The sequence below is a fragment of the Megalops cyprinoides genome, chromosome 12 (genome assembly GCF_013368585.1).
Source record: "Megalops cyprinoides isolate fMegCyp1 chromosome 12, fMegCyp1.pri, whole genome shotgun sequence".
NCBI classification, from domain to species: domain Eukaryota; kingdom Metazoa; phylum Chordata; class Actinopteri; order Elopiformes; family Megalopidae; genus Megalops; species Megalops cyprinoides.
The window spans coordinates 33,135,776-33,150,733 of record NC_050594.1 but is presented as its reverse complement, the minus strand read 5'-3'; the positions used below and the strand labels follow the sequence as shown (position 1 = coordinate 33,150,733).

The window sequence follows — 14,958 nt, the reverse complement described above, 5'->3', positions numbered from 1 at the left end:
TGTCTGCATGTACACCTACTTCACATTTTTTATTGAATACAATGATGAGACCTTATTGATGTCATGCTAGTTTCTGTGTGGAAAAGTAGGTGCTCTTCTGAGAAAATGTCCTGATATGCTAAGAAGTTGGATTGTGCCAGTGTGTTTCCTAAACAGAGTAATGTATACAAGTGCTAAGGTTGATGAGGACCGCATCAGAGTTGATGCCTGGAGAGGGGAAAATGACCCTTTGGGAGGGGGTATCTATGGCTGCTGATGCAAATGTCTGATGTTTGCCCAAACCAGGCAGCTGATGTCACAGCTGATATTTCAGAATTTTTGCAAGTACTGGGAAAATTGAATTCCTATGAAAATAACCTTGTCCATATTTTGTAGTGGTGAAATGGGACATTTACTGTTGGGAGCTAAGGGAGTGAGGCAGCAACAGGTTTAGATTCCTTCATATAAAAAACAGGTGAGTCTTTTAGCTCTGGGAAGTAGACCATGTCACTGCACACAGTGGTAGAGGCATGTCAATGCATCCAGTACATGGCTGCCATTCTGATCCCTTTGAAAGATGTCAGATCGGAAACACCTGATATTTCTTGGAAGGAAACCTGACCCTTAAGCACATCTCTGTTTCCTTTGGTCCGGTGAACGATCACGGTGAGTACGGCCCGGATTTCCGCACACACTATTGAGAGGTGGTAACCGGAACCCTGCTCTCCCGGCTCTCGTTTCCCTCCAGGGCTCCAACAAGAAGAACAGCAACAGTGTGCCGCCCACCACGCAGCTGCTGAAGGGGAAGCAGCCCGGCACACAGACGCCCGTCAAGAAGGAGAAGAGGCAGAGCTCATCCCGCTTCAGCCTCAGCAACAACCGTGAGCTGCAGAAGCTGCCCGCCTTCAAAGGTACGCGGCTGATGCACAGCAGTCACCACACATCCAGGAGCACGGCCCGGGGATGGAGGCTCAGTCTTCTTAGGTCTTTCGGTTTGCTGAAACACTCAGTCTCTTGTTGCCTTGGCACTATCTACATATTGCCTGAGTTCAAAACCTCCAAATAGCAAAACTCATCAAAACTCATGTCCAAATTCATGGAACTCCGAGATCTGAGACCAGTAGATGGTCTCATTGGCTGTTGTTCAAAGATGGTGTGCTTGTGCATATTCTCCCATGTATGTATGTGTGTGTTTTTGTGTGCGTGTGCGCGCCTATGCCTACATGCATTCTCTTCCAGAAGGGATGCACTCATGACCGCGGTTGCATGGGTTTTGTTTACAAGTCTTGTCAGATCTAGACTGGTCTGTTTAAACCACCAATGTTGTTTTTATAGCCAAAGTTGAATTGTATCTTCAACTTTCAACTCAGTAAAAAGGAATGACTGATATGCTTTTTGTTGCATGAAGGGCGTTCCCAGTGAGGCCTGTGCAGTAGGCAGTCTGTTACTAAACCCAAGCATCGTGAGCCCCATTTACGAACCCTACAGCACTTGCCCACTCATACCAGTGAGTGGCATATTGATGTCAGCTACCAGAAAGGATTCCTAATGATCACATACTGCCATCCTGTCTTTGGAAATGAGCTGTAATTCCAGACCTCGCTGCCCTGAAGGAGGTATACATTGACCTCAATGACCTCGTTGTCATTTCCTCCACGAGACATTTCACAGTATCGATTTGCTCATCATTCCTCTGTCCGGACCAGGATGTCTTGCGGTCCAGTTTGCCTTTAGGTAAAGAAAACGTGGGAATGGAGTGTCTTATTATGCCCATCAGCAGAATATGATTAGAAAAAAGGTGAATTTGAATCGCATTGTTTTCAGTTGAAACTGGTCAGAGCCTCAGCAAGCTTGCGAGTTAGCTGTTGCTTCCTCTTGCCTGTAAGAATCCTGGCTGGGTATTAAAATTTTATAGCCCTGGTGGATCCTGACAACCGGCCTTTTACTGTTCAGTAGGTGGCCTGCTACATAATTTAAGGCAGAGCCTGTGCTAAGCACTGTTTGTGCCTTATCTCCTGGAAACATTTATCTAAGCACACAGCACTGAAATCCCCCACTCCCCCACCTGTCCCACAATTTAAGGTTTGGTCTTGATTTGAAAGGTTTTTTTCTTCTCATGTCTGCTGTCAGAAGTGTAAATTATTGTAACCACAGGAAAAATTGTTGTTCATCTATTTCATCACTCTCTGGTCTTTACGAAATTGAAATTTCCTGAAAATTCTGTTTGCATCTGTGATTCAGCTTGCCCTGATGAATGAGGCCAGGGATTTGCCACAGATGGTACATTTAGCATAAAGCCGGAAAGCAGTTTTTAAAAAAATATTAATAATAATAACGGTTTGTTTGGATTGCAGATGTTAAAAGAGTAAACCGGACAGCTTTTTAAAGATGATGGATTTGCCGGTTCAGCTGGTGCGGTGCACTGACCTCAGCCTTTCGTTTATTCTTTCACAGTTTTTTAAAATAGTTTGGGGCCCGTCTGTTAATCCTCACTCTCTGCCTCTCACGTCCAAACCAAAGCCTCTGTTCCCAGAGAGGGGAGAAGGGCTGTGTCACCATGTTCACTCACTGGCCGTTAAAGTGCAGGACCAAAAGGCAGAAACGCACCTTTGTGTGGTCTGACCTTATGGTTTGTTGCAGTGCGTATTAGATGCGTGGTAAAAACTGAAGTGTGGCAGGTGCTGTGACAGGCTGTCATGGTGGCAGGGACGTCATTAAGATGTCTCAGCATGGATGTCAGCTATATATATTCTCATCATCTTACGTTGGTGGCGTTTCCACCAGTGAATCCTGATTAGAGTCTTTGTGCCGGGTTATGCTGTTTGAGGGAAGGAAGTCTGGGAGCATGCAAGGTCACTTGGCACAAGAGATACTGGCAAATTATGTTCATGGTTGATTGAATAAGAAATAAGTAAGTGTTAGAATTAAAGTGCCACCAAAGCTTGAGAGCAACAGCTCTGTTCTCGTGTTGTTTGTTATGTTACATGTAGTGGACATTCAAATGAAGAGCACTGAATCATCACCAGAGCTCTGTGTCTGCTCATGCACCATCACCACATGCTGATTCTCACTGCCAGAAGTGAGAGTCCAGTGGAGACCTCTTACAATTTGCAGCCATTCAGTGTTTTTGCACAGTCAGTGCAAGTCCTGAAACATGGCTATTTGTGAGATGGCTGACACCAATGATCCATTTATATTCTCAGGGGGACAAATGATGTCGTCATTTTGTGCAGTGTCACTCATCCTTTCAGAGTAACTTCTGTGTGTTTCTAGTTCCTAGTGGGTTTAACCAAGTAGTTTGAGCTTCGTATTTCAGATGTGAGAAGTCAGATGTGGAAAGTGTATTGGGATGTTTGCAGTGCTTACAGTTCCACAGAGTTGTGAACGAAACTACAAAATAATTTCATTTTGGTTTGTTGTATTGCTTAATTAAAAAGGCTCTTGGATATTTATTCCTATAGTGAATATGAAAAACAACACATTTTTAAAATGGCAGGTGAATTACACAGTAACATGCTATCAGTCATTTTGCACAGGTCATTGCTGTCTTTACGAAAAGTCTGCACAGTATTTGTATAAATATATGTTGGGGGGGATGTGGCAAAATCAGGTTGTTGTTGAAATTATTTTATAGGAGGGTATGACTGTGTTTTTACCACAAAAACATCATCAGTCTTGTTACTCATTTTGATGAAAATTCTCTTTAAATATTAATTTCTTAGCCAGTTATAAGAGAGGGCTTGTCGACTTTGGATGAGGTTGAATTTTTAATTATTTTAATATCGACCATTAATCGACTGCTTGGATTTGTGCTTTAATGCTTGTTAATTAACAGAGGTGTTGTGGTGTTTCTCGTCAATATTTATGAAGGAAGACAAAAGAATCCTGCATATAGTTGAGATTAAGTTTCCTGCCTGAAAGTTTGAGTGAATGTACAACAAATATAAGTTATAATTTACGCGGACACAAAAGTTCCACACCTCATTCGAGGAAAATAAAGTGAGTTTGATTATTTGAATATTTGACCTTGGGAGCCATAGAATACGCAAATGTTAAATGATTCAAAATGTGTATCCCTAATGTCAACAAACACACAACAGACATACTGAACTTTCCAAGTGAAAATGTTGGGCAGCAACTTGAGGAACTTCTGTAACATCTTTTACAATCTATGAGAAAGAGTGTGTCCAGTATAGCACAGAGTGCAGCTCGTTCCAGCATCTCAGTCCTGGAGAGGAACAGCTCTCTCGATGGCCCTTGTTTAAGAGACAGGGTTGAGAGGGAGCCAGCTTTGGCAGGAGGAGCAGAATCCCAGGCTTTGATGTTGCACTGCTGTAGAGGTGATGGGTGAGTGGAGCATAATTCATTTTGAGAAGAAGCTGAGAGGAAAGCAGTTTGGTGACCATATACCCTCCATGTTTCTCCCTCTGTGTTATCCTCATCATGGTTTCAACAGGGTTAATATATCTTCTTCAGTGTCAATATCCTTCTTCCAGTTTATATTTCCCCTTGCGTCCAGTGAAGATGTGTTCACTGTGGTGGCTGATCTAATTTATACTCAATAAAAACTCAGCGCTAACCACAGCCTAACCACAGAAAGCCCACCAATGATGGACTCTAATGAACCACATGACTCGCCTCAGAACAGATACATGGTCTTCATCTGATTCATGGCCTGGCCCTCCACCATTGCTAGGCTCATAAATGTTTAATTACTTACTGAACAAATGAGCCAACAGATGAAGACTAAGTGATGCACTGCCCATGTTTCCAAAATTGACTGTATTCCCCCCACCCCTGCTCAAGCACCAGTAGTGTTGCTCACACCTGAGCGTATCATTTGGCCAGAAAGAAAAACAAATATCTGTCTGGAGCTGCAAAAAATATTTGAGCCCTTTAAATGCAGGTACCACAGCCTATTAGTCTAAACTATCCTGTCAACATTACTAATAGGTCTAAATGAGCATTCATTCATATGTTTTAGCACAAGGTGGAAGCGGTAGACTATTTATGATTATTTGGTACTTTAACTTTGCATTTCCATTAAAATAATGCAATGTTTTGGTGAATTTATGAAATTATAGAACTACTACAATAAAGAAAACAGTTGACACTTTTGTTGTTTTTATTGGGGGATGCTATTTCCAACAAAACACAAAACTGATTAATTGTGTAGTGGAGAAAAAATTCACTGGCATGTGTAGGCTTACTTAGAAATGGAGTAGCTATAAATAGCTATGCAGGCCTAGTTTGAGTCCTCCCTGTGTTTGTGCAAATGAAATGAATAGCCTAAATGTCATAAAATAAAAAGTAGTCTAATTATAAAAATTAAATAAAACATAGCTTTAAACATACTAAAAGTAAAAAAATAGGCTAGTTTCAAGCATTACGTTTTTTGTTGTTTGCTAACTTCTCGCCACAGATCAAACACCGGTAAGCCAGCAGTAGTTGTGGTGAAAGCAAACAAATCTGTCCATGCACTATTAAATTCTCTGTTTTCCTCAGAGACTTTTCTTTTTTTGGATTTTGAATCCATAGCTAGCTTAGGAAAACACCCACTCAAGCCACTGCTATTGAGTTCGGCAAAAAGGCGCCAGGCCGTGATGTAGCATATGATGCACATCTTAGTTGACGAAGTGTTCCAACATTTTTTTTTATTCAGTGTATAGGCTACATATTTTTACAGTTGGATAATGTAAGGATGACTTTAGGCCTACAACAATGATTGCAAAAAAAAAAAAGTTCATTTCCATATTTTTTTTCTGACAAAGCTAGCAAGCCACTAGAGAGGGGCTAAAGAGCCGCGGGTTGCCGACCCCTGGCATAGACATTGTGTTGTGTATACTCTCCACCAATTTAATTACCTCCTGTTTTTGCTGTTCATGTTCTGAATACAATGTTATTAAGCTAATTAAGCTAATTAAATTATGTTGTGCACATCGGTATGTTGTACAACAACACCATGAATAAAATTCACGTATGTGCTTTTGCTATCACCCGCTATAGCATAACTGCTTTAAAACATAAATTGTTTTAAGCCAATTAAATTATACAGACCAAGCAGACCAAGCACATTTACCTCCTCTGTCACCAAGAGGAGTAATTTATTTCTTTTCCTGTTGACTGTGTGTGTGTGTGTGTGTGTGTGAGAGAGAGTGTGTTTTTAAGTCAACCACGAGAAGATTGTCTGCATTAATATCATACCATTCTGTATGTAACTGTTGTAGCTGTAAGGTGTTGAGTAAGGACAGCTCTCATCTCTTTTTGCTATATCCACCATGAGGGCGGTTATTTATACAAAGCACAATCTGCAGAGCGTTTTGTGAAACTTGTGGTTTTTTATAGTGGCGTGTGAAATAAAATTTGACAGATGGAGTTGCCTGTGCCTCCAGCTCGTTCTCTGCCTTTGTGAGCGCCAGGTGAATCACGGCACTGGTACTCTCTTCTGCAGCTCTTCATACGCCTGCATGTATATCTGCTGTCCGAAACGCAGTTACGTAAGAGATGGAAATCTACAGCAGCGGGGCACGTAAATGGATTGGCTTTTTGAGTTGGATTTTCTCAGTCGTCTATATTTAGGGGTAATCCCCAGATAAACGGTTAATGCTTTAGGTCCTTGATATGCATTGGAAAGAATGGATAAGCTCTCAACAGTGCAGGTATAGCGCCCCTCCTTTCTACTGTCATGGAAAATCTGACTGGGAGTGTGTCCTCTCTGGCTGACTAAGTAAAGGAAGATCAGTGGAGTAAATTTATATGCCCCCCCATTGTGTAGGTTATCAGTTGCCTGCTCTTGGGAAGGAGGTGATCGCATTTGGCTGCCCCGGGGAGATGTTTCACTTTCCATGTCTGTTCTGAGTCAGCCATTGGAAGACCCAAGACAGTGAGTTCTGCATGCAGCAGTGTTCACAGCACAAGTTGCTCACCCTGTAAGTTGTAGGTTCAAATCCCAGTTAAGCCTCTTTGAATCCCTTTGTGATAAACCAGCTTTTGTTTTTCTGCTTGGACAGAGTATGTCGCACCTCAGATGGATTGAGGTTAGAGTACACTCCTCCCAATAAATTGTAAAATTTTCAGGTACAGAAATGGACCAAAACCAGTGATTTGCAGAGAAATTATGTCATTAAAAATATCGAATGATTAGTCCAAATGAATAAAATTTCAGGCTCACATTGTCCATAAATGTTTTTCATTCTGAGCAAAAAGGTGTGACTGCTGATTGTCCAAATCTCTCTCAGCCAGCCAGCCTCCCCATTTTCAGGCTGATAAGCCATGTTCTCAGACTATTTTTAGGCTGCAGTTGAACCAGCCAAGTCGATCATCTATGTAAAGAACTGAGCATGCTAATTCCTGACCAGATAGGTCTTTGTTGCACTTGTTGCCTATTCCTGGTCAGAGAGAGATTTCTGTCTTTTAAAAAGATTGGTGACGTGCCTTTTCTGGGTTTTAAAAAGGAATGCATGCAAGAATAGTTGGTGTTTTGGACACCACCACAGCTATCTCCATGGTTGCCCAGCATAGCTTAAATTCTGTCAACCATTCAGACCTGGGCGATCGTGCTGTAAGGAGAAAGTTTATGTAATGAAAACTGGGCAAGTGTGGGAAAGCACCTTTGACTAGTGCACAGCGATTTTAATCCATTTATTTTTTGACCCAGGGAAAATGGCCTATGTATTTGGAAGGTCTGTGTGAATGAATGAAGTCTAGGAGGCAGAAGCAGAAATGCTGGCAGTTTAAAGGGCTGTGTAGTTGGGTGCTACACTGTCACTGGCTGAGGAAGATGAATGCTTTGGTGTGAAATGGGTCTGAAGCTGCTCAAGCCACAGTGCTGTACCACTCTCCAGCAGCAGGCTCTCTCTGCTGGTGAGATCTTATCACCTCACCTGTGTGAACAAGCTCCCAGCAGCCTGTGCATGTTTTCATTCCAGCCATTCTTGTGTTTATCTCCTTACCAACACCGCTGTAACCGCGGCGACACGATGGCCAGTGGACGTGCCCGCAGCAGGTGGCATTTCAGAGGAGGTTTTTTTTTTTTTGTTTTTTTTTTTTTGGAGAAAGGTTGAAAAGGGGAAAGACCAGTTGTAAACCTACTGTGTTAGTGCAGTTATCAGGGGCCCTTCTGTGTGTTGGAAAGTCGGTGTTGAGGCGTTTGGAGTCCCTTTGTATGTATGCTGTGGGTGGAGGAAACCCTGTTCGCCCCTGTTTAGCGGCTCTGTGAACCACCACCCACATGTAACAATCCTACTCGCGTTACTGCTTGTTTGTTGATATACAAACAAAACCTTTTTGTGCTACAAGCATGTTTTTCTCTTGTTGAGGTGAGGTGCTTTTGAGTCATTTTTCCAGTGGCTTCCTCTCCCCTCATACACTATCTGAAAAGACATCTCTCATTTCTGCTTTTGAACATTGACAGCATTAGCATCAAATTGATCAAGAGAAAGTCAACCTAACATAGTAATTGATGATTTCAGAGTTTATATATTTGGTCAGAGAAACATACGCAGTTTTTCAGTTAAACCTCCTTGCTATTCAGTCAGGCAGTTACAGCCAGGTGCAGCCTGCTGCTGAAACCACAGCCAGCCTGACTGGCCTACTCTCGACTGCCTTGATTAATATAAAAAATCTTTCTTCATTCAGGAAGAGAGATGAAAAGATGCGTGGTGATACCCCCTCAGCCGGCTATTTTGAGCTCGGCTCAGCACTCGTGCGTCAGTCATTCCCGTGGGAGTTGTGTTGAATCTGCATCTCTGTAGGAGGGAAGCAGACTGCAGGAGGAGATGCCTTCTCTTCTGTCTGATTCTTGCATCCCGGGAGGGTGACGTCACATGCAGCGTGGGGCTGTGTGGAGCTGCCGTGAATCAACGCCGCTGCAGACGCTCATCACTGCCTCGCAGGAAACCTGCCCAAACTGGTCGCCAGCTTTCGCCTTAGCCCTCACGCAGCAGCTCAGACTTAGAATAATCTGAAACAAGATAAAGGCAGGTTTGTGACAACAGTGGATGGTGGGATGGTAATTCACAGCGCTAGTTTGTGAGAAAACTTGAGATTCCTGACATGGTTTTATCAAATCCTCCTCAAAGTTAGTCCATGAAATACCCTACTAAGGGCTGCCACTATGCTGCCTGATTCACCATGACTTTAAAGTGTCAGGGCCAGCTGAACCGTTAGCCAGCAGAGCTAGCAGTTTGAGACCTGGAAGAGAAAGGCGCCCTCTTGCTTTTCATTGGTCACATTACTGGCTAGGGCTGCAACTAATGACTATTTTGATAGTCCAATAATCTATCAATTATTGAAACAAATAATCGACTATTCGGATTATGATTCGCACAATTACTCAATGGCTCTTATTTATCTATCGGCTTTTAAATTTAGCTTGAGGTTGTTTTAGGCATATGCTAACTAACAATAAAGACAATAAAGATGACAACTTTATTCAAAAATACGTCAGTGAGGGCAGTTGCTTGCTGGGGAGTACGTCAGCTTCCTTTGAAGAAAGCCGTCCATGGTAGCATTACGAGACCCAACAAACCCATAACTCATTCAAGTTTATTCGAATGCAACCCACATTGGGCACGCACGCATAGACACGAGTTGTAGAAATCTTTCGTGATTTTTAGAAAGTATCAAATTCTCCGGTGTTCTTTCAACTTGTGGACTCAGCAGCAACACTATCTCCAGCCATAAATGTCACCATTACAACGATGCAACGTTTAACCCTTTCAGGTGTACGGTCACACCGGTGTGATTAGCCGTTTAGCGCAAAAGCTAAAACCTGTCTAGAAGCCTAGATTGAAAAAATTCTAGCAATTTTTAGCTTTGAGGAAACAGCGATTTAACATTTAAAAAATATAGCAAATGCTAACTGAAAACCATGAGAAGCTTAATAACGCTAATGGAAACATAGCGAACCATGTAATGTAACGTGCTACATAGCATAAAAAAGTTATGTGCGAAAGGGTTGAAATGCCGCCACACTTTTGAGGTCTTTGGTCATGAAGGTGTTGCCACCTCTGATGTTCACTCCAGCAAAGCAACGTAGCTTTTTAGTCAGCACGAAAAACATGCGCGATGACGTCACTAGCTAGTCGACAGTTAAATATGTTGGCAACTAATTTGGTCATCGATTTTAGTCAACTACGTCGATTATTTATTGCACCCCTATTGCTGGCTGTTTGGCATAGAAATTTACCATGTGGACTTTTTAAAGACAAGATTACATACCTGTAGAATTGGTCCATGACCGATTCCAGATTTTTGAGTCAGATATAGATGTTGTTTAAGGACAAACCACTAAGTAACGATATTGCCATTTGATAACACCATTAAAAGCTATTAAAACAAATGCTTGATAATTAAACTGAGGTGAGATTACATTGCCTCTGTAATATCAGCAGAAGGATTACAAGCATTTGATTTGAATCGAGTTGCCTGTTTGTCATAAAGTCCATCCATCCGTCAAACTGCCTTACAACAAATTTCTTAAATGCTTGCATTGATGAATGAAACAGCTTGAAGGTTAGCTGCACAACACAGCTACCCTGAATGGAGTAAATGTAGTCGGCACTCATAACAGCAATGTTGCATGTTGGTGAGAGGGAGAAATTGTTTGTGCTTTCACAAAAACTCTATGCTTGTCTGTATTTTGCCTAGGCACCATTCACAGTTCCCATTTCCTGATTTGAGTTCAGTTCAGATTTCCCAGAAGTGTAGTGCAACATGGCTTCAAAAGGGGCACCCTAGAATTACTGAGCTTTTCCTAATGATGATTGTATAATTATTAACCTGAAACTAACACATGAATAAATGCAAACAAGACTTCACCTTTTTTAAAATGGCTTTTTGCAGAATCTTACTTGGCTCAGTAGTTGATCTGTGTTAGGTTATTTTTACAGGCCGGAATTAAGTGAACCAGCCAACTTTAATATTTAGCAGATGCACAGATATTTCTTAAACACATAGCTACAATGCAAGGCCTACACATGCTTATCAAACAACGAGTGTCACATTGATGCTATGAATGAATAAAAATGTGTAGATTTTTTCTCTGAAGGAGTACTCTTATGTTGAGGGAAAGTACTGCTGCTTGTTCTGCTGTATCACAGCAGGTCAGCTGATCAGCAGTCACACAGTTCTGCCTTCTCTTTGCTTGCTCTGAGCAGAGCGCTAATCACAGGGCCTGGTCTTCAAGGCAGGGAAGTCTAATTCATTAACCAGGCACGTTCTGAGAATCATTTTACATCTCACAAAACCTTTTTAATCCATAAACATAAATTATATGCTAATGATTTTTCATATAATTGCCTGAAAGGATGAATTAATACTTTGATTTGTTGGTTATAAGTACTGTTGACTTGGAGTCAGAATGTAGTTGAGAACTTTTTCCTTACCATGAGGCCATCTATTTCCTGTGATTACAGCAAAGCAGAGTTAAGTTATAAGTGTGCAACATCTTTTTCAAGTGCAGAGAATGGAGTACTAAGACAGTGGCGTATACTGTGCTTGTCATTGTTAGGATGTTGCTGTTGTGCCTCCTTTGCTGTTTGTAGATGGGCAGATCATCTGTCATGCTGATTTATGTTCTGATGCAGGGTAGTGTGTTTCTCTGTGCATGTCCTGCCATCTGCTGTTCAAAATGTGAACTTCCTCAGTCTGGAGGAGCTAGACAAACGGATTATAGCATTATCATTTATGTGGGGAAAGCCCCTTATCTGGAGGGATTTGCATTGCATACATTTTTCATATTATCATTACTGCAGCTGGAAGACTGAAGAAAATCAGGGTCAATATAAGTACTTTGCTTAAGGGTACCACAGCACCCGACTCAGGACTCAACCCCACGGTATATCCAACCCCTCATTGAAATTGCATCACTTTCACAGCCTAAGCCCTGATCTTAGACTTAATCATACGTCTTTCACACTGTGTGATCAGTCAGTCATTGCTAGAGATCAATGTTTGCCAGTTACCACTTTGACTGTGTGACAATGACAAATGCTGCAGAAAACACAGTATTTCCTCCTGACAATGGGAAAGATGGTGTTAGTGACTTTTTTTTTTTCAACTACCAGTTGGCACAGGTTATTAACTTGTTTTAGCAGTAATGGAAGCTATGGGTTTTGAAAAGTTACATACAGATCATCGTAAAATTTGATTACTTACTCCTGGAAATATAAATTGCAGGCAAATTCTTGTGGTACATGAGTTCTGCCTGAGTAATTGTCTGTAGAAGCTCCTGCAATAATCCTACACAAGCTGTCCTAAATAGGGAGGGAAACGCAGACATCTTGGCTGTTCTCTTGGGTTTTTATCTGACATTCTTCTGGGAGCATCAAAACAGCGTGTCACCTTTTGAGTATGCCAAACTCAGATTTCACATTAAATATACCAAGGTTATGTTCCTAGTAAGATTGCTAGGTGGAGACAGCTTTCTCCCATGTGAATGAAAGACATAGGTTACAAAAATCAAATTAATGTGGCTGTTTCTATAATTTTCTCTTTGCAACTAGACAGTTGTGTAGACATATAAACATGTATTGGCAAGTTAGCCATAGTACCCATGCAGTGATCATGTATTTTCCACTTCAGTCCATTGCAGAGTTACCCCATATTTTGTCAGTAGCTTTGTTTGGAAGTATAGCATTAGGCTACCATGAGCCTTGTGGAATATTGTTGGTTTGTTGTTAAGTTTTTCTTAGGAAGAGGTAGCTGCATAATGAAAAGTACAGCCACTCAACTGCCTAGTTACTGTTCCACTCTGCTCTGCTTCTTGCATCTTCACGTAGTGGCAGTGATCACCATCTCAGACCAAGCTACACACAGTTTTGCCGTCAGCAGTTGGACTTCAGGATTGTCTCATGGCAGCATCCTCTGGACTTGGGAGCAGCTGACGAGATACAGGGTCTTGAGAGTGGCTGAGATAGTGGAGAGTGGAACCCGAGACTGCGGTTGAAGGAAGCCAGCGGGGTTCTGCTGCCATGGACTCCCAGTCAATGCTGACAAATACTACAGGGTAGATCTGTAGGACTGTGCTTGAAATGAGCACCTCAGAACTACTTGACCTAATGCTTAGCTTTATAAACACCAGCAGGGGGTGCACATGAGTCTCTCATTTTGTTTAAAACTCAGTTTCTTGTTTTATAATATTTTAAATGTTTTTATTGAGAAAAAATTCCAAATTATTAGACATGAGATGAATTTTCAAGCATGCCTGTAAAGTAGTAGGAGAAACCCTGGAATATTTTCTGCTTTTGACATTTTTTGCTATTTTCTTTAAGCTGAGTACAGTGAGGTTGAATAGGTGAATTTCTCAGAATGCTTTGACTGTAGGAAGCCATCTTACCCATAGCTATTTATCCGTCTGGTCAAAAAGAGACCCCTGTCAGGATTCATATGTTTGCGTTAGGCGTAATGTGGCTTCTGGACCTGTGTGTAGGGGCTCTCATGAAATGCCATGGAAAGGGAAAGTAAGCAAGAACTAGAAAACCTGCCTGACATTTGTTGTGTGACAGGTCACATGGCAAAACTACAACTCTTGTATAAGGAACACACTAGCATTGACAAGCGGGACCTCTTTGTGCTGCACCCAAACCCAGCCCCTGACAAAGCTGTGATTTTTTTTACTCATGTCTCTGTTCTTCTGCGGTTTGAACTAAAGGATTTATTGTTCTCCCCTGGAAAAAAATAGTGGATTTTCATTTTTAAGAAAGGGACTTCCCTGGGGAGGCTGTAACTTTGTTTAGAGAGCGCATTGTTTTTCTGCGAGAGGCAAGGAAGAGGAGTCAGCCGAGTGCTGTATTTTTTCCCCAGCATAAATCCAGCATGAGGCCAGGTGGCTGCCTAATGGAGATGTGTCCTGTGCGGCTGCCAGAGGGCCCACCTCTCCTGTGAGCAGCGCAGCCTCCCGGCTTAGCTCACCTTGCTGTGGAAACCGTGAGGAATGCAAGAAGAAACCTGGCACACTCTCCAGTTCCACAGAGAGCTGGGACCCTGATGCATCATTACGGATGGATCTGATTATTAGGAAATGCAGGAGGAGTAATTGCATGGCTCATACATCAAAGCTCTCTGCCTGTGTTAGCATCTTTAAATGGAGGGGCGGGATGCCATACCTGAAATTCAAACTGGAGTGCAGACGTGTTTGTCCTCCCCTCTGAGGAGCGTTGGTATGGCTGGTAACCATAGCAACTCCCTGCTGACGCACCTGTGCGGTTGCCATGGATGTGGAATGAAATGACACTTGGAGGGAAGGCACTCGGCCTCCCAGGCACAGCCTGCAGAGAGGCCCTTTTTCTGCAACAGATCAGCCCAGCTTCCTCACCTTTAAGACACCTGCAAATCAGTGCTGAATTATTTAACGTGTCCCTCTGCTCTGTGAAATGGAAGCCAAGCACACCCCCACCTTTAACACATCAGCTTGAGTTGCTGTACAAATGAGCAGAATCTTAATGAGGGAGCTCAGAGAAGAGAGAAACCTGGAGCGAAGTGTGTGACATCTGACACCCAGCCCTCGCTGTGTGACTCCAAACTGGAGGCTGGGAACATCACTGAAGCTGTTGTCATTCTGTCGTTCATTCTTCATTTGCAACAGTGTCGAAGGTGTGCTGGTAAATGCAGCCAGCACAGTCTCTTAGAAACTGGACTCCTATCCAGAGGGTTATGTTTGATGTCCAGTCCCAGCACCTGAATTGCCACAGCACAGTAAGAAGCTGTGTAAGTGCATTAGTGCTTCTGCCAAGCAATTAAATGCTAGCGTTCATCTGCAGGCAAAGACTGAAGCTGCACATAAGAGCTTTTCAGTTACCAAGTGTGAAGGAAACGCCTTGCATGAAGTTATCAGGCAGGGGTTCTTTGTGTGCACCTCAGCAGATGGGCTCTCACCATTGGCCAGCAGACAGCTCGCAGTGCATGTGGAGAAACCGTGCTGCGGTTAGTATCACAGCTCGGCAATGTTTCGCTCAGCTTCCTGTACCCTTGCACCTT

The 14,958-nt window shown here is 42.5% G+C and overlaps 1 protein-coding gene across 3 annotated transcripts in view; it reads left to right on the top strand.

Annotated features, from left to right (window-relative positions):
* Positions 1-14,958, top strand: part of ppp2r5ca (protein phosphatase 2, regulatory subunit B', gamma a) — a 54,227-nt gene that overhangs the window by 10,654 nt on the left and 28,615 nt on the right. For all 3 annotated transcript variants that reach the window (XM_036541686.1, XM_036541685.1, XM_036541684.1), the window contains exon 3: positions 728-890. In XM_036541686.1, coding sequence (XP_036397579.1) covers positions 728-890 — 163 coding nt within the window. The remainder of the gene's footprint in view (positions 1-727; positions 891-14,958) is intronic.